The following is a 20,464-nucleotide window of genomic DNA, read 5'->3' as shown; positions in this document are numbered from 1 at the left end:
GTTCGCTGCAGGGAGAGTGCGCGCTGTTCTTAAAGGCTGGCGGCAGGTGCCGTTCATTGGCTGCTGCCTGTCAGGGGGCGGGGCACAGGCGCCGCAGGGGCGGGCCAGGGCCGGAGATGGAAGCTCCTGCTCTGCGGTCTCGCCAGGCCGGAGGGTGGTGGCCGCCTCCTCCCTCCCACCACGCCCTCCCCAGTACCCCCGGGAGCTTCCACTTAGACTTGAGCGGGGGTGGGGTCTCTGGGGGACCCACTGGAGGGGCGAGGCGGTTGCCTCGGCGCCGGAAGAAGCTTCTAGTTAAGATGTGTCCCTGATAAGTATTGTCTGGCAATTCCGCAGCCTCGCCCGAACTGAGGGGAGCCATCTTGTCCCTGTCTGTCTTAGAGTTTGTATCGTTGCCTCCATCTGTGTCTGTGCGTCTGTATTATCGTTGTTTGGCGTTTTTGTTTTTTGTCACTTCCTGCCTGGGTCCTGCCCGAGGTCTCAATCCTCGGCTTCCCTGTCCTTGCCCCAGGCCCTGGGAGTGCTCTGGAAGGCTGCGCAGTTTTGGAGGGGACAGAATGACCTTCCGGCCTTGAGTCCCTGGTGAGTTGTTATTCTGAAGATAGCAGTTGGCTGGCTAGTCTCCATCTCTGCTGAGTGCAGGACTCGAGTGCAATGAGCTCAGACTGCAGCAAGGGGGATTTGAGTAAAACCTAGGAAAGACCTTCCCATCTCCAAGTGATGTGACAGTGAGACGGGTCTCCCTCAGGAGACTGTTGTATTACTCCCCCCTCCCCGCTCCCGGGAGTTCTTAAAACAGAAGGGGCAATGTTTGCCCCAAAGAAGAGGTGGACAGTTCTAAGATCAAAACCAGAGAGGTTGGGAAAGGACTGAGGAGGCCTTGCACTGTTTTATGACTGACTGGAACATCTTTGTAAAAATGTGCTGTTAGTCTAGCCTCCCCCATTCCTCAGTGTACCTCTACCTCCTCCACACGCCAGTCTTCTTTTACCCAGGATAGCGAATCATTCTGTGCATGTATGTGTGGGACCGCCTATATTTCACCCTAGGGCTCCAGCAGTACTTTTTTTTTTTTTTTTTTTTTTTTTTTTTTTTTTGTCTCGTTTGCCTTCGCTTTGGAGGTAGTACAGGGAAGAAAGGAGCACAGTACCAGATTCAGCAAGGCTTCCTGTGAGCCACATTCTAATTGGGCAGTGTCTGCATGTTAAATACTTCACAGTGGCCTGGCTCAGTGGCCCACGCCTGTAATCCCAGCACTTTGGGAGGCCAAAGTGGGCCGTTCACTTGAGGTCAGGAGTTCAAGACCAGCCTGGCCAACATGGGGAAACCCCACCTCTATTAAAAATACAAAAATAAGCTGGGCGTGGTGTTGGACGCCTGTAATCCCAGCTACTCGGGAGGCTGAGGCAGGAGAATCACTTGAGCCCCGGAGGCGGAGGTTGCAGTAAGCCAAGATTGCACCACTGCACTCCAGCCTGGGTGACAGAGTGAGACTCTGTCTCGAAACAAAACAAAACAAAACAAAAACTTTACAGCAATCCTGGTCCCTACCAGGGAGCATGTGTTACAGGAAAACAGCCAGTCCACTCTGCAACCAGTTTGGACATGGCCCTGAAAATCCTTTTTGCAGCAGAAAGGGGAAAATAAGAGGACTGGTAGAATGTCAGGTGGTGGGGATGCCTCACCCTCTAGTCTCATGACTATGACACATGAGACAGTGTTCCGCTGTACCTCTGCCCCACCCCACCCCCCACTATTTGTGGATCTGAATCTGGAAAAGAGCTTGGAGAGATGTGCAGGCCTCCTCTTCTGCAATCAGAAAAAGAGTACCATGTGGAGGCAGAGAGCCAGAATAGGTTGTGGGGAGAAAGAGACAGTTGCCATAGCAACTGTAGAGATGAGGCCTCTAACTAGCACAGGGTCTCAGTATAAAGGTCAGCAGTAGTTAACCAAAGATTCTGCTTTCATCAAGTCTGACAGAGTAGACAATAGATCTGAACGGTATAGGGAAGGATCACACACTGATTAGATGGTAGGGGCAGAAACTCAGCCTTGTGATCTCAGGCCCTGCTAAAATTGGGTTTTATTAATTATAGTGCAAATGTAGATTATGGTAGTACTAAAATTGCTTATGTGTGCTGGATGAGTATTTTGCAGGCTCATTGCCAAAGGCTGACAATGTCACTGAAAGATTGGCTATAGGTGTCTGTTAATTATCCTCCTCTTTCCTTGGTTAACAGTATTCCAGCCATTCTACTGGGTGATGATTCCAGTATGATTATGTTGTCAGAATATGTATATATATTTAGAGAGAGTCTTGCTCTGTCAGCAAGGCTGATGTACGGTGGCATGATTGTAGCTCACTGTAACCTCAAACTCCTGCGCTCAAGTGATCCTTGCACCTCAGCCTCTGGAGTAGCTAGGACTATAGATGCATGCTATCACACTGGACTAGTTTGTAAAAATTTTTTGTAGAGACAGGGTCTTTGTGTGTTGCACAGGTTGGTCCCAAACTCCTGGCCTCAAGCAATCCTCTTGCCTTGGCCTCCCGAAGGACTGGGATTACAAGTGTGAGCCACTGTGCCCAGCCCAGAATTTTTTTTTTTTTTTTAAGATGGAGTCTTGCTCTCTTGCCTAGGTTGGAGTGCAGTGGCATGATCTCAGTTCACTGCAACCTCTGCCTCCCAGGTTCAAGCGATTCTTCTGCCTCAGCCTCCTGAGTAGCTGGGACTACAGGCCTGCGCCACTACGCCCAGCTAATTTTTGTAGTTTTAGTAGAGATGGGGTTTCACCATGTTGGCCAGGCTGGTCTTGAAGTCCTGACCTCATGATCCACCCACCTCAGCCTCCCAAAGTGCTGAAATTACAGGCATGAGCCACTGCGCCTTGTCCAGAAAATATTTTTAAATGTTAAATTGCTCATAGCACTGTCCAAAGTGCTCTATAAAGAAAACTGTGGCCAGGAGTGATGGCTCGCATCTGTAATCCCAGCTGTTTGGGAAACTGAGGCGGGTGGATCACTTGAGCCCAGAAGTTCAAGACCAGCCTGGGGCACATAATGGAACCCCATCTTTACAAAAAATACAAAAATTAGCCAGGTGTGGTGGTGCGTGCCTGTAGTCCCAGCTACTCAGGAGGCTGAGATGGGAGGATCAATTGAGCCCAGGAGGCAGAGGCTGCAGTGGGCCGAGATCTCGCCACTGCACTCTAGCCTGGTCAACAGGGCAAGCCTCTATCTCAAACAGAAAAAAAAAAAAAAAGAAAAAAGAAAACTGTGGAGCATTAGCATCTGTGTCCCAGAATTTTATAACAAAGACAGAAAATGCTCTGATACATATGCATAAGATATAGAAGGCTGATTAAAAAATTAAATACATATATGAATTATGAAGAATTTAAAAACCTATTTTGAATTTAGGAAGTGCGCTATGGCAGAAGCCTGGTAGTAAAACGATGCTATTCAAAGGCTCTTCCAAGGGTGTTACCAGTGGAGGGTCTTGACTATGAGTTGTCCAGGTTCTTGGCATATTGAACAAAGAATTGGACTAGCCGGGTGCAGTGGCTCACACCTGTAATCCCAACACTTTGGGAGGCTGAGGTGGGTGGATCACCTGAGGTCAGGAGTTTGAGACCAGCCTGGCCAACATGGTGCAACCCCACCTCTATTAAAAATACAGAAATTAGCTGGGCATGGTGGTGGGCACCTGTAATCCCAGCTACTCGGGAGGCTGAGGCGGGAGAATTGCTTGAACCCAGGAGGTGGAGGTTGCAGTGAGTGGAGATCGTGCCACTCTGCTCCAGCCTGGGTGACAGAGTGAGACTTCGTCTCAAAAAAGAAGAATTGGACAAAATGCACAAACTAACCAATGGAAGACAAAAGCGTAGATTTATTGAAGTGAAAGTACACTCTACAGAGTGGGAGTGGGCTCTAGTAAGTGGCTCAAGAGCCCCAGTTGCAAAAATCTTCTGGGGCTTAAGTACCCTTTAGAGGTTTCCTATTAATTACATCCTATGTAAGTGAAGACTTGGCCTGCCACCTATTGGAGGCTGAAGTGGTGGCTTGGCCCGTGACCAGTCAGAGGCTGAAGTGAAGTTACACCCTATGCAAATGAAGACTTGGCTCCCACCAGTCAGAGGCTGAAGCGAAGGCTCCCTGTCTCCAGACCCTATTCTCCTGCCTCAAGGGGATTATTAGGGACCTGTGATATGCATGATTGTCAGACACAGGTGATAGTGTTTGATGGCTATGGAGCTTCCTGTTTTGTTTCATTTAACTGTTGACCCCGTGGAATGACCAAGTATGATCTTTTGGGAGCTCTCCAATTCTGTAGCTTCTTCCACAGTCTTGTCAAGCAAAATTGGCAGATACAGTGGCAGACCAATACTTTTGAACTATTTGTGATGAAGCACCCTTGAATTGTCAAAGGTGTCTAAGGATCCACCACTGAAAGAGGAAGTTAGAAGAGATGCAAGAGGAAGGCACTATTATAGGCTCTTTCCTTGGTTATGCACTGGAGTGGGCACAAGGCAAAAGATCATATAAATCTCAAATGGTTTGAAAAGTATTGGCTAAGTTTAAACCAGTTAGGGAATTCTCAACCCCCAGGCCTTCATAATGTATAGTGATAAATTATCCAATAGGTAAATTAAGCACACTTTTAACAAAGTGGGAAGGGCATCTCTTAAGTTTTTCTGGAAATAATTTCATATCTAGCATTTAAAATAAAGTATTAAAGTTGTCCTCATGAAAAATCAGAGCTTTACTTGCAACCAGTTACACTCGTATTGAATTATGTGTTCATGGGAGAGAAGAACATCATAATTCTTTCAATGCTTAAAGTCTCTGTAAGATTTAAGACAGCTCTGGCAATTCATAAAGAAAAGATGCTGGCCCTTCTCTTCTAGCCTGATGAATGTCATTAGTTTTTCTGGGGGTCTGAGCTCATTTGGCAGAACTCCAGCCCTGCTCTTTGGATTGCATGGTTTTATCCACCAAAATATCCAAAGGGAGCTGCATACAGCTCAGATTCCCTCCCTGCACTCAGTTCTGCCTATAAAGCATTCTTACACAGAGAGAGGCGTGTTGGATTACAGAAGTGCTGTGTCAGAGGTTTATCCTTGGCTTTTGGGGGAAATACTATGATCATAATGCATACCAGCAGCCATAGGGTCACCTCAGCCTGAACAGCTGGTTTGTCTGCAAAGGCATGGAGTAAAATAACCTTTAAAAAGGCACTGAGTAAAATAATATCTAAAAAGGTTGAGATGGGGAAGAAGTCTGCATTTATTACTATGTCTGGGCCACAGAGGAGGCCCACAATAAATATTTTTCTAATTATTATTTGTTAACATTAAGTAAATGGGCAGAGCAATGGGACTGGGTTTATCTTCCACCTGCAGAGCATTGCAAAGGACAATGAAGAAATTTCCCCTTTTTCTTCCCTCACTTCCCACGTTCTTTTGTTTAAGAAAGTGATTCCCAAAAGTGAAAAAATTAATCTATCAATACCATCTTTCCTTATCCATTCCATTAGCCTGTGAGATGGAAGGTAGTGTTTGGCTGTGACCTCTGATACCATCTTTTCTTTTAATCTGAGCAAAGCTACCTCTTACTGCGGGGATCTCTAAGGATTTTCTCTGTGGTGGTAGAGATGATAGTGGTAAAGAGGATTGAAACCCAACTATATAACTTAGTTTTTCGTCCATACCTGCGTGTGAATTATATTTTGCATTTTTTTCCCCAAAGTGTTCATAGAATGGAGTTATTTTCTTTCAAGGAATGCTTGGGTTGAAGAAATGTTATTCCCTTTACAGTATCACAAAATCACAAATACTTTGTGTCTTTCTTATCAGTTCCTTCTTGAAGATCCTTCATAATATGCCCTAACTTCCCTTTCCAACATTACCTCCTGCAAATACCCTGTTTTTATTTTTCCAATTTTATTTATTTATTTTTTGAAACAGAGTCTCGCTTTGTCACCCAGACTGGAGTGCAGTGGCATGATCTCAGCTCACTGCAACCTCCGCCTTCCAGGTTCAAGCAATTCCCTTGCCTCACCTTCCCGAGTAGCTGGAATTGCAGGAGTGCACCAACATACCTGGCTAATTTTTTGTATTTTTAGTAGAGACAGGGTTTCACTATTTGGACAGGCTGGTCTTGAACTCCTCACCTCAGGTGATCTGCCCGCCTTGGCCTCCCAAAGTACTGGGATTACGGGAGTGAGACACTGCTCCTGGCTGCAAATATCCTGTAGTAACCCTTTTTTCAGTCAGTCTGAACCACTTGCCTTTTTCTCATTCTTGTATTTTTTGTTTAGGCTGTTCATTTTTCCTTGAATACTCTGTTTTCCTGAATTCTTATCTAAGGGTTTATTTATTTACCTTTACCTTATTTGTGGAATAAAGGTTCATCTCATTCCACAAAGGATTTAAGGGATATGACCGAACTCAAACACAACTGCTTCTGCAAAACTGACTTTCTTATTTACCAACTATGTGAACTTTGGCAACTTGCTTATCTTCTCTGTGCTTTAGTTTCTTCATCTATAAAATTAAAATAATAATAGCACCCCACCTTATAGGGATTATTTTAAGAATTAAGTGGAACAACATTTTAAATATGCTTAGCACAATGCCTGGAATTCATTCATTCATTCAATAATATTTATGGCCAGGCACGGTAGGTCACACTTATAATCCCAGCACTTTGGGAGGCCAAAGCAGGAGGATCACTTGAGTCAAAAGGATCACTTGAGGTTGCAGTGAGCTGTGATCATGCCACTGCACTCCAGCTTGGGCAGCAGAGCAAGACTCCGCGTCAAAAAAAAATTTGTTTGGCCGGGCGTGGTGGCTCAAGCCTGTAATCCCAGCACTTTGGGAGGCCGAGGCGGGTGGATCACAAGGTCAGGAGATCGAGACCACAGTGAAACCCCGTCTCTACTAAAAATACAAAAAATTAGCCGGGCGCGGTGGCGGGCGCCTGTAGTCCCAGCTACTCAGGAGGCTGAGGCAGGAGAATGGCGGGAACCCGGGAGGCGGAGCTTGCAGTGAGCCGAGATGGTGCCACTGCACTCCAGCCTGGGCAACAGCGTGAGACTCTGTCTCAAAAAAAAAAAAAAATTTTGTTTTAATTTATTGATTGATTTGTAGAGATGGAGGTCTTGCTATTTTGCACAGGCTGGTCTTGAACTCCTGGCCTCAAGCAATCCTCCCATCTTGGTCTCCCAAAGCGATGAGATTACAGGCTTTAGCCACCATTCCTGGCCCTCCCGTATACATTAAATTGTCTCTTGATTACCTATAATAACTAATACAATGTAAATGCTATGTAAATTGTTGTATTGTTTGGGAAATAATGACAAGAAAAAAAAAGTCTGTGAATGTTCGGTACAGATGCAACCATCCTTTTTTTCCTGAATATTTTCAATTCATGGTTGGTTGAATCCACAGATGCAGAATCCCCATATAGGGAAGGCTGACTATATTTTAAAACACTACAAAGAAGAATCAGGAGAAGGCAGGGCGAGACTTCAGACTAAGATGTAAGCCTGACATCTGTGGAAGGAGAGAGGGAAGAAAGGAGGATTGGAAAGGAAGAACCTTATCCTACTTATCTAAGAAAATTATCTAAGAAAGTTTTGGCTATGCCAAGGAAGAGTCCTTAAACCAGAGGCACCTGTTAAAGAAATCTTGCATCTTAACAGGAACGGGCCTGCCATTGTATTCCTGCTGTGCTTATTGGCTAGGATCAGCCTGTGGGAAACATGCCCTTAATGCAAATGTGATGGTAGAGCCAGAAGGGCAGCAGGTGGAGCCATCATTTAATTATGCTCTCTGTAAGCACATATCAGTGGTGCATTTTCTTTCTTTCTCTTTCTTTTTTCTTTTCTTTCTTTTCTTTCTTTCTTTCTTTCTTTCTTTCTTTCTTTCTTTCTTTCTTTCTTTCTTTCTTTCTTTCTTTCTTTCTTTCTTTCTTTCTTTCTTTCTTTCTTTCTTCTTTCCTTTCCTCCTTCCTTCCTTCCTTCCTTCCTTCCTTCCTTCCTTCCTTCCTTCCTCCCTTCCTCCCTTCCTCCCTTTCTTCCCTTTCTTCCCTTTCTTCCCTTTCTTTCCTTTCTTTCCTTCTTTCTTTTTTTTTGAAATGGAGTTTTGCTCTTGTTGCCCAGGCTGGAGTGCAATGGTGTGATCTCGGCTCACTGCAACCTCTGCCTCCTGGGTTCAAGCAATTCTCCTGCCTCAGCCTCCCAAGTAGCTGGAATTACAGGCGCTGGCCACCACGCCCGGCTAATTTTTTTGTATTTTTAGTAGAAACAGGGTTTTGCCATGTTGGCCAGGCTGGTCTTGAAATCCTGACCTCAGGTAATGCACCTGCCTCGGGCTCCTGAAGTGTTGGGATTACAGGCGTGAGCCACTGTGCCCAGCCCAGTGGTGCATTTTTATGGTTGCCACAGTATATACTGCATGGATAAGTTTATCTGAAATTCTAGAATGGGCAAGACTAATCTACAGTGACAGAAAGCAGATAAATGATTGCCTAGGGCTGGTAATTGATTGCAAAGGGCACAAGGGAACTTTTCGGGTGATTGAAATGTTCTATATTTGATTGGGGTCATAGCTACACACACCTGCGCATGCACGTGCACAAATGGATGCATGTGTATGCATCCATTTATTGAACTCATCAAACTCTACACTTAAAATGGGCCCAATTATGACTGGGCGTGTTGCTTATGCCTGTAATCTCAGCACTTTGGGAGGCCAAGGCGGGTGGATCACCTGCAGTCAGGAGTTCAAGACCATCCTGGCCAACATGGTGAAACCCCATCTCTACTAAAAATACAAAAAAAATTAGCTGGGTACGGTGGCACATGCCTGTAATCCCAGCTACTCGTGGGGCTGAGGCAGGAGAATCACTTGAGCCTGGGAGGCAGAGGTTGCAGTGAGCCAAGATTGCGCCATTGCACTCCAGCCTAGGCGACAGAGCAAGACTCCGTCTCCAAAAAAAAAAAAAAAAAAAAAAGGGCCCAATTTTAATTGTACATAAATGATGTATAAAGTTGACTAAAAAACACAAGATAGGCTGGGCATGGTGGCTCATGCATGTAATCCCAGCACTTTTAGAGGCCAAGGTGGGCAGATCGCTTGAGGCCAGGAGTTCAAGACCAGCCTGGCCAACATGACAAAACCCCGTCTCTACTAAAAACACAAAAACTAGCTGGGGGTGGTGGTGTGTGCCTGTAATCCCAGCTACTCGGGAGGCTGAGGTACAAGAATCGCTTGAACCCAGGAGACAGAGGTTGCAGTTAGCTGAGATCGTGCCATCACACTCCAACTGGGGTGACAAAGTGAGATGCTGCCTCAAGAAAAAAACAAACGGCTGGGCATGGTGGCTCACGCCTGTAATCCCAACACTTTGGGAGGACAGAAGATCAAGACCATTCTGGCTAATATGGTAAAACCCCGTCTCTACTAAAAATTACACGCACAAAAATATAGCTGGGCGTGGTGGCGGGCACCTGTAGTCCCAGCTACTTGGGAGGCTGAGGCAGGAGAATGGTGTGAACCCAGGAGGCGGAGCTTGCAGTAAACCAAGATCGTACCACTGCACTCCAGCCTGGGCCACAGAGCGAGACTCCGTCTCAAAAAAAAAAAAAAGAAAAAAACAAGCATGAGATATCACTTCACACTGACAAACCAAATGTTAGTGAGAATGTGGAGCACCTGAAACTCTAATATGTTGTTAGTGGAAGTATAAAATTATACAATAATTTTATTTATTTATTTTTAATTTTTTTAGAGACAGAGTCTCGCTCTGTTGCCCAGGCTGGAGTGCAGTGGTGCGATCATAGCTCACTGCAACCTTGAACTCCTGGGCTCAAGTGATCTTCCCACCTCAGCCTCCCTAGTAGCTGGTACTACAGGCTGGCGCCACCATGCTTGACTAATTTTTAAAACATTTTTTTGGAGAGATAAGGCTTCCCTATATTGCCCAGGCTGGTCTTGAACTTCTGGGTCAAGCGAGCCTCCCACCTCAGCCTCCCAAAATGTTGGGATTACAGGCATGAGCTACTGCACATGGCCTACAGTCATTTTCGAGAACTATTTTTGGCAGTTTCTTATAAAGTGAAAGGAGCACACATCCTATGACCCGCAGTTCCACTGCTAGTTATCTACCCAAGATAAATGAAAACAAACATTCACAAAATGAATTGTTTATAAATGTTCATAGCAGCTTTATTTATAATAGTCTAAAACAACCCAAATATGCAGTAATAGGAGAATTAATAAAACAAATTGTGGTACATACAATTGAATGTTGCTGAGCAGTGAAAAAGAATGAAGTACTGATGCATGCAGCAACGTGCAAAATGTTGAGCAAAAGAAGCTGGACACAAAAGACCACATACTGTGTGATTCCATTTATATAAAATAGTATCACAGGCAAAATTAATCTATCGTCATAGAAGTTACAATATGAATGCCTTGTGGAATGGGGATTGACTGGAAGGGACCATGAGTGACTCTCTGGAGTGATGAAAGTGTTCTATATATTGATTGATATGTAGGTTTCATGGCTGCATACATTGGTCAGAGCTCATCAAATTACTGGCCAAGGACAGTGGCCTATGCCTGTGATCCCAGCATTTTGGGAGGTCAAGGTGGGAGGATTGCTTGAGCCCAAAAGTTCAAGACCTGCCTGGGCAACATAGTGAAACCCCATCTCTACAAAAGAAAGAAAAATTAGCCAGGTGTGGTGGTGCATGCCTGTAGTTCCAGCCCCAGGGAGACAGCTGGAGGATCACTTCAGCCCAGGAGCTGAGCCCAGGAGTTCAAGGCTGTGGTGAGCTGTGATCGAGCCATTGCACTCTAGCCTGGGCCACAGAGCAAGACCCTGTCTCTTAAAAAAAAAAAAAAAATTACACAATTAAGAGCTATGGATTTCACTGTATTTAAATTTTTCCTCAATAAAAAAATCAGTCACTAAAAATAAAAAACAAAATGAAAGACACAAGCCTAACTATTGAATTGGTAGTATAGTTTTAAATGATTTTACAATACAGTAATTTAACTTTATACATATGTATGTTTTTTAGACAGACTGTCACTGTCACCCAGGCTGGTGTGCAGGGGCATGATTACTGCTCACTGCAGACCTGACCTCCTGAGCTCAAGTGATCCTCCTGCATTGGCCTCCCAAAGTTCTGGGATGTGAGCCACCATGCCTGGCCTGTTCATTTTCGTTGGGTGTGTTGATGATGTTCTTATGTTTACAATATTCTCTTTTATTTTATTTTATTTCTTTGAGACAAGAGTCTCACTCTGTTGCCCAGGCTGGAGTGCAGTGGCACGATCTCTGCTCACTGCAACCTCTGCCTCCCAGGTTCAAGCGATTCTCTTGCCTCAGCCTCCCAAGTAACTGGGACTACTGGTGCCCACCACCATGCCTGGCTAATTTTTGCGTTTTTTTTTTTTTGAGACAGAGTCTCGCTCTGTCGCCCAGGCTGGAGTGCAGTGGCGCTATCTCAGCTCACTGCAAGCTCTGCCCCCTGGGTTCACGCCATTCTCCTGCCTCAGCCCACCACCATGCCCGGCTAATTTTTTTGTATTTTTAGTAGAGACTGGGTCTCACCATGTTAGCCAGGATGGTCTCGATCTCCTGACCTCGTGATATGCCTGCCTCGGCCTCCCAAAGTGCTGGGATTACAGGCGTGAGCCACCACGCCGGGCCTAATTTTTGTATTTTTAGTAGAGATGAGGTTTCACGATGTTGGCCAGGCTGGTCTTAAACTCCTGACCTCAGGTGGTCCATCCACCTCAGCCTCCCAAAGTGCCGGGATTATAAGTGTGACCCACCAAGCCTGGCCTAAAATATTCTCTACATTTTAGACACAGAAGTATTTATGAATAAAATTATATGATGTCTGGGATTTGTTTAGAAATCAGTTTGAAGGAAGTGGGTGGATATAGATGAAATAAGATTGAGCATTTGTTGGAAAAAAATAAAAGAAAAACAACAAAAGAAGATTGAGCATTTGTTGATAATTGTTGAAGGTGGATTATATAAGTACATAGCTTTTAAATTTTTCTCTATTAATAAAAAAATAGTCTCTTCAAGCTTTTTGTTATAAGCAACCAGAAGGGCGAAGTTGCCATCAACTGAGATGGGGAAGGCTGCAGGTGGAGTAGGCTTGGTAGAAGAGATGAGTTCAATTTTAAGCATGTTGAATTTGAGATGTCAATTTGACATCAAAATGAAGATATTGAATAGGCAGCTAGATACATGAATTTGTAATTTGAGAGAGAGGTATGGGTCAAAGATATAGTTAGGAGTCATTGGCATATAGATTGTATTTATAGCAATGTGACTGGATAAAATCAAGAAAGGAGTGAGAGTAAATAGAACTTAGAACATAGTAAGTGCTCAAGAAGTATTCATTATAACCACGACTAAAATTCTTTCAATTTCTGTCTCACAATGCCTACAGAACTTTTATTGTATCTTGTACTATCATTATTTGTATGTCTTATCTCCTTCCTAGATTGTAAATTCTTTGAAGCTAGAAACTAGATATTATTCATCCTTATACACTGCTCTCTCTCCACCACCACCATGGAGCCAAAATGGTACCTTGCATTTAAGTGAATTGAAATTAATAAATGCACTTGAGTTTGTGAAGACACTTTTGGTCAGTTTTATGGGTTTTCTGACTTGCTCTGACTTTGGGTTCTTGAGACTCTGTGTGATGTGCTTATATGTGAGTAGAGTCAAGATGCATTACTGTTATTCTTGCCACTAGTTAGTTAGCACACTAGCTCTGTACAGCCCAGATCAGCCTTTGAGACCTAGCTCTACTGAAGACACTACAGAAGGGATATGCTCAGAGTAGAGGGGGAAAGGGCAATCATGACACAGGAAGTAGGATCCAAGAGTAGGCACTGTGTTCATGCAATGTTACTTTTACTTTATTATTTATTTATTGTTTTAAATTTTATTTTAGGTTCAGGGGTACATGTGCAGGTTTGTTAAATAGGTAAGTTGCATTATCACGGTGTTTGGTGTACAGATTATTTTGCCACCCAGGTAACAAGCATAGTAACTGATAGATACTTTTTGATTCTCACCCTCCTCCCCCCTCCCCCCTTAAGTAGGCCCCAGAGTCTGTTGTCCCCTTCTTTGTACGTAGACATTACTTTATGTACACACACTACCTCAGAATATGAGTAACCATTTCATAGCTCAGCCACTAGGACACAGTGGTGTCCTTGACCACTGAAGTCTTCTCTTATATTCTTTTTAGATTTCTCAGCCCCAGAACATAAAAACTCCTTTCTTCCTATTGAAACTTAAGAGTTTAGGAATAACTGCTTTTTGTTTGTTTGTTTGTTTTTGTTGTTGTTTTTTAATTTGCAAAATGAACTTTTCTCACCTACCACCCTGGGTCTGATTTCTGGCAGTTTCCATAGTCTCTAAATATATTCCTTCTCTTGTCCTCATGCTGTTCCTATGTTAGGTACAGGTTAACTTTTCTTTAGTTTTGCTTAGTACCAAACTGCCCAGCTCCAATCTTGGATAATTTAGTACCACTCTCTTTCTTTATTTTTTATTTAATAACCACAGTATAATTATCAAGATCAGGAAAATAACATTGATTTGTTACTAATCTACAGACTTTATTCAGATATCAACAGTGCTCCCATTAGAATTATTTATAGAAGAAGGGAAACCAAGTTCTTGTCCAGGATTCAGTTCTGCATCATCTGTTGCATATAATGGTTTTGTCTTTGTAGTCTTCTCAAATCTAGAACATTTCTTGAGACTTTCATTGTCATTCTTGACCTTGGCAGCACTTCTCTCTCTCTCTCTCTTTCTCTCTCTTTGGAGAATAGGGGCCGTTTATCTGTAGAGCACACATTAATGTGGGTTTATCTGATATTTTCTCATGATCAGATTCAGGTTATACCTTTTTGGCAGGAATACAATTAAAGTGTGATATATCCTCACAGCATCATATCAAGTGACACAGATAGCTTTTTGTCCCCTTACTGGTATATTAACTGAGATTAGTTGGTTGAGTTGGTGAATATCAGGCTTCTTCACTGCAAATTTACCACTTTTCTCTTTGTAATAATTCAGTACATTTTAGGGAGATACTTTGAGATCGTGTATATACCCTCTTTCACCATATTATGAGTTTTAGGATTAATGATATTTATTTTGAATCATCTTTATTGTGAAATATAGCACATATAAAGTGAATAAAATAAAATATAAATGTACAAATTTATGAATTATAAATAGTATACCTGTGTAATGCCTCTGGTAATAAAAAATAGAACATTTCCAAGCACCTCACATGCCTTTTAATGAATTACAACCCGACTGTTCCCTATAAAATTAACCATACATTCTGACTTTTATTGCAATCCCGTTATTACAATTTTTTATGATCTAAGTATGCGTCTTTAAATATTAAAGTTTAGTCTCATTGAAAAACTTGTTTACTGTAGTAAAATACACATAAATGTACCATTATAATCATTTTTAAGTGTATGGTTCAATGGCATTAAGTACATTTACATTGTTGTGCAACAATTACCACCATCCATCTCCAGAACTTTTTCATCTTCCCAAACTAAAGCTCTGTAAATCATTAAACAATAAATTCCCTTTCCTCTCTCCTCCTAGCTCCTGGCAGCCACCATTCTACTTTCTCTCTTTCTGAATTTGCTTACTCTAGGTACCTCATATAAATAGAATCGCACAATATTTGTTCTTTTGTGTCTGGCTTATTTCACTTAGCATAACGTTTTCAAGGTTCATCTGTGTTGAGCATGTTTGTATCACTCTCAATTTTTATTCTATAGTACTGGCTTCCAGGAAGTTAGGAATTGGAAAGAAAGCTGAGATGGTGGAGGAGAGCCAGGATTTATCAAGTCACAGGATGAATTTTGAGGAGGGAATGGCAACAGCATCAGACACTACAGACGTCAAAGATAATGAGGTAATTTGTTGTTGTTGTTTTTTGAGACACAGTCTTGCTCTGTAGCCCAGGCTGGAGTGCAGTGGCGCGATCTCAGCTCACTGCAGCCTCCGCCTCCCAGGTTCAAGTGATTCTTCCACTTCAGCCTCCTGAGTAGCTGGGAATACAGGTGCACACCACCGTTGTATTGTTAGTAGAGACAGGGGTGTTCACCATGCTGGCCAGGCTAGTCTTGAACTCCTGAGCTCAAGCAATCAGCCTCCCTTGGCTTCCCGAAGTACTGGGATTACTTGAGCTACCGCGCCTGGCTGATAATGAGGTAATTTGACAAGAAAATTTTAGAACCAGTTATTAGCATGTTTTGAGTAACTACTTTGTGTCTGGCATTAGATTTATGGAGGTTGAAGCCAGACTGCAAACATAGAGAAGTAGAGTGGACAGGAGATGCTACTTGGATGTGAAGATTTGATCATCCTATACAAAGAGGGGAGAGGCTGGGCGCCATGGCTCATGCCTGTAATCTCAGCATTTTGGGAGGCTGAGGCGGGCAGATCACCTGAGGCCAGGAGTTTGAGACCAGCTTGACCAACATGGAGAAACCCTGTCTCTACTAAAAATACAAAATTAGCTGGGTGTGGTGGTGCATGCCTGTAATCCCAGCTACTCAGGAGGCTGAGGCAGGAGAATCACTTGAACCCAGGAGGCGGGGTTGCGGTGAGCAGAGATTGCACCATTGCACTCCAGCCTGGGCAAGAAGAGTGAAACTCCGTCTCAAAAAAAAAAAAAAAAAAAAAAAAGGAATATATGATTGTTTTCCTATCATTAAATTTGGCACTTGTCAAGTCTCCTCAGTAGAGTACTCTGTCACTGAGCTCCAAAACTATGAGTTTCCGTAAGATCATGAAGCAACTTTAAAGGTTGGTGGAATACCTGTGAGGGAAGAATAAGGTGGCTAGGGTTCTTTTGCTAGAAGTCTTTGAGGAGGCTTCAGAAAAATACAAACTAAGTCAAATAGCATTTAGATTTGTTGTTTGATTGTTTGACATTTATTACAGAATTATAGGACCAAATGAGATGATCCCAACTTAATGACATCTATTTGGGTTTTAAAGATAGCAGTTAAAGACAATATGAGAGGAAATGACTTTAAATTACATAATAAAGGATTTAGGTTAGAAGATTAGGATTAGAAGAAAAATTTCTGACAATGAGGTTTGTTAAACTTTAAAGCAAATTAACATAAGATCTGTTGAGTCTTCTTCTCTGGGAAGGTTTTAGAGGTAGGTTAGATTTCTCTGTCTAAGGTGGTTTAGAAAAAGATGTTACCTGTAGATAGGTAAATGTGCTGTTGGTCCTTTGCAGTCTAGGAGTCAATAAAGGCCTTTGACTCATCTAGCTGCATTCAGTCACAGCTTCCATGGGCAACCATTCTGCCTGTAGTTTCTGTTTTTTCTGGATAATTTAATGATTCAGTTAATTGCCACACTGCCTAACAAGGAATTAATAGTTTTTCTTAACAGTTTTTTTTTTAAGACTCTTGTTTAGTAATGCGAATGGCTCACTCATGTATTTATCTATTTATTTTTAGTGAGGTTGAGGTTTTTAGGTTTTTATCTTTATTTTATTATTATTATTTTTTTGAGACGGGGTCTTGCTGTGTTGCCCAGGCTGGAGTGCAGTGGCGTGATCTTGGCTCACTGCAAGCTCCGCCTCCTGGGTTCACGCCATTCTCCTGCTTCAGCCTCCTGAGTAGCTGGGACTACAGGCACCCACCACCACGCATGACTAATTTTTTGTATTTTTAGTAGAGATGGGGTTTCACCCTGTTATCCAGGGTGGTCTTGAATTCCTGACCTTGTGATCTGCCCGCCTCGGCCTCCCAAAGTGCTGGGATTACAGGCATGAACCACCACGCCTGGCCTTTTTTTTTTTTTTTGAGATGGAGTCTCGCTCTGTTGCCCCAGCTGGAGTGCAGTGGCGCGATCTCGGCTCACTGTAACCTCCATCTCCAGGGTTCAAGTAATTCTCCTGCCTCAGCCTCCTGAGTAGCTGGGACTACAGGAGCCCACCACCACGCCCAGCTGAATTTTTTGTATTTTTAGTAGAGGCGGGGTTTCACCGTGTTAGCCAGGATGGTCTGGATCTCCTGACCTTGTGATCTGCCCGCCTCGTCCTCCCAAAGTGCTGGGATTACAGGTGGGAGCCACTGTGCCTGGCGGTTTTTAGGTTTTTATTATTGTTGTTTGTTTCAGACAGGATCTCACTCTCTTGTCCAGGCTGGAGCACAGTGTTCCAGTCTTGGCTCATTGCTACCTCTGCCTCCTAGTTCAGGGGATGCTCTCACCTCAGCCTCCTGAGTAGCTGGGACTACAGGCACATGCCACCACACCCAGCTAATTTTTTTTTTTCGCATATTTTGTAGAGATGGGGTTTTGCCATGTTGCCCAGGCTGGTCTCAAATTCCTGGGCTCAAGCGATCCACCTGCCTCTGCCTCCCAAAGGGCTGGGATTACAGGTGTAAGCCACTGCACCCAGCCATTTTGAGTTCTGACAAACCAACTTGTCAAGTAATCAAAGAGATCTGTTTATTTGTGTCTCACTTGGGGAGGAAGCAGAAGCAGGCTAGAGAAGAAAAGCAAAAAAAATGGTGACTTTGGGGGATTTTTATGGGACTCAAGGTCATGATTTACTCATAACAGGACCTGGTTGGTTGTGCCTTCTCAAATAGAGCAGATGAACTCACTTTGTCCATCTAGTGTAGTTAGTATTGATCTAACCTGGTCTTTAAGTATTAGATTTGTTTAGTCACTGGTCTTCTGCAGCTTTAGGAGTGGAGTATGAAAACAGTCAATTATAAACGATTTTAAGATTAAGAAGTGAGATGCGTCTCTGTGTGGTCCATTTCATTTTAGCTCCACTAATAAAACATTCTGGGGACCATAATTATATTCCAGTTATAGCGGTAATAGATTCTAGATTTTTCAGGACAGTTTCAAGGAGTCAGTCTTTTGTTCCCATAAGTAACATGTATTCAGACAACATGCCTTGATTTTGGTTTGGAGAATATGATCACTGTAATTTATAGCAGCAGTGAGAAGATTGGTAGGAAGCTCTACTTCAGCTTTGCCTATATCAAGTACTGAATAGGGCATTTATGGAAATGGAGAATCATGGTTGGGCTGTGCTGAAATAAATCTGAGCCTGGGGTAGAAAGAGAAAACTGCCTCCCATTGAATGCCTACTGTGTATATGTTTGGCACTGTGCTAGGTGCTTTCCCTATTGACAGCTGCTCTGGCTAGACTTATATCCTGGATCCAACTGCCACTTAAATAACATACCGCCACCCATCAACAACAACAACAAAAAAACAAACACATATGCCTCATGGGGCTTAGTTCATTAAGACTCGTCACAGCTGCCACACCCTCTTTAAGACCCTGGCACCATAATTACGATAATAGAATCTCTGGGCTTGGAGGTATCTTTGAGGGCATCTAGTTAGAAGGAGTGGCAGCTGTTCTCTTTACCATGGAGTTTGAGAATGACACTGCTCAATTCTCTCAATGGGAGGTGCAAAATATGTCTGGGGCTGTAGTCTCTGTAGGCAGTCCCATAAAAGATAAGGCAACGATAAACAAATGTGAAGCTTGAAATACGTCCTAGGCTGAAAAGGGCAATGGGAAGAAATACGGCTTACTGGAGCCCTCATACAATGTAAAAACAAACAAAAACTAAAAACGCCCTGGCAGAGACGTAATGTCAGGCCCCTGGATTCAGGGTAGAGGCCCACAAAAGGGATCCTCATCGACACAGGTTAACCCCGTGTCAAAGAAGAGTCTCTTCGCTTCGTTTCAGCAGCTCTGAAATACTAGCCATCCTCAAGCCGCTTCTTCTTTGCCCTGTTATGAGAAAGCTGGGAAACTCTCTCCTTTTCCAGGAAAGAGGGTGAGGGACCGGGATTAAGGGGCATGGGACGAGAAAAAGCAGGTAGAGGTTCTGAAATGTCTGAGTAGTGGTAAATGCAATCGTCCTGGAAGCAGGGGAAGGTATTTCACGCCCTCTCAAGGTCCCTTCGGTTCAAGGATACCGTCATTCTCCGGCTCTACTAAAGGGGAGGGCCTGCAACGTCCATGCTGCCATGGAAACGCGCCGCCGTGTTCCTTTTTCTTACGTGGGGCGGGGCACTCTGCCTTAGCTACCTATCATCCACGGGAGTTCTTGAGTGGCGGGCAGCGGCAGCGAATGGACGATCCGATATTGTATGACGTGACGGGAAAGGGGGAGTTCGCGGCCGGTGGCGGCGGTGGCGACAGCGGCGACCTGGGGATCGATCTGGAGGGACTTGGGGAGCGTGCAGAGACCTCTAGCTCGAGCGCGAGGGACCTCCCGCTGGGATGCCTGGTACTGTTTGGAGAGAAATGGGAGTGCAGTGGGCTCTGAAGGCCTGGATTTCGGGTCTGAAAGGATGGCTGACCGGAGGGGGCGGGGTGGCAAGCATGGCGGCGGTGACGGGGAAGGGGTTGGAGGGCCTTAAGGAGGGGGTGGGGAAATGGTAGCTAAGAAGGCTTGGTGGTCGTGAGGAAAGCTGAAAGGCTGTGGGGCCTCTGGCGAACAGATTTTAGAAAACAGGCTTTTGGGGGGCGGTAGAGGCGCCAGAAGGACGTCGCGGCGGGGGGGATGGAAAAAGGGGCGGGGAGAGAAGAGGTTAGGAAGGAGGGGAAAGGGTGTCTACGAGAAGGTGATGAAAAAGAGGGAGGAATAGGAAGGCTTATTGTAAGTAACGAGGAACGGGGACTTGGTAAGCATAATAGGAAAGTGCTTGCAGCAATTATAAATATAATATTCTAATTGGAGGAGTCCTGAACTGGTCCCGTTTCCCAGCTCTTGTACTTCCGCCCCATTATTTAGGTTTAGACTGCGTGAGGAAGGCTAGTAGGTTACACGGAACTGATCTTTTGTTATTCCATTCCAGGGGAGCAGATGGACCCTACTGGAAGTCAGTTGGATTCAGATTTCTCTCAGCAAGATACTCCTTGCCTGATAATTGAAGATTCTCAGCCTGAAAGCCAGGTTCTAGAAGATGATTCTGGTTCTCACTTCAGTATGCTATCTCGACACCTTCCTAATCTTCAGACGCACAAAGAAAATCCTGTATTGGTGAGTGATACCTTGTTTGAAAATGATTGAGCCGATTTTTTTAAAAAACCAAAAACAACCAGCAAACGTAAGTATTTAGAAGATCATTATCTTCTCAATAAAGTTGATTGGAAAAATTGTTCACAGTAGGTTTCATTTTGAACTATTTCATATATAATGGGGATATTTTGTATGTGTATTTTCTAGGATGTTGTGTCCAATCCTGAACAAACAGCTGGAGAAGAACGAGGAGACAGTAATAGTGGGTTCAATGAACATTTGAAAGAAAACAAGGTTGCAGGTGAGTTTAAAGCTATTGGTCCCCTTTGCATTTTTTGGATGCTCTTTT

At 43.8% G+C, this 20,464-nt stretch overlaps 1 protein-coding gene across 4 annotated transcripts in view; it reads left to right on the top strand.

Annotated features, from left to right (window-relative positions):
- The first annotated feature begins 124 nt into the window (after positions 1–124).
- The window catches only part of TP53BP1 (tumor protein p53 binding protein 1), a 112,446-nt gene continuing 92,106 nt past the window's right edge, over positions 125–20,464 (top strand). The window contains exons 1-4 of one of the 4 annotated variants that reach the window (XM_050799342.1): positions 125–582; positions 14,863–14,999; positions 19,952–20,136; positions 20,323–20,416. In XM_050799342.1, coding sequence (XP_050655299.1) covers positions 19,960–20,136; positions 20,323–20,416 — 271 coding nt within the window. In that variant the 5' untranslated portion in view covers positions 125–582; positions 14,863–14,999; positions 19,952–19,959. Of the gene's footprint in view, positions 583–14,862; positions 15,000–19,245; positions 19,381–19,951; positions 20,137–20,322; positions 20,417–20,464 lie in introns of those variants that run through there. The other 3 variants (XM_050799343.1, XM_050799341.1, XM_050799344.1) reach the window with 3 other exon arrangements.

Source organism: Macaca thibetana, chromosome 7 (genome assembly GCF_024542745.1).
Source record: "Macaca thibetana thibetana isolate TM-01 chromosome 7, ASM2454274v1, whole genome shotgun sequence".
Lineage (NCBI taxonomy): Eukaryota > Metazoa > Chordata > Mammalia > Primates > Cercopithecidae > Macaca > Macaca thibetana.
The sequence above is the reverse complement of the archived record's forward strand: the minus strand, read 5'-3'. Positions and strand labels throughout refer to the sequence as shown.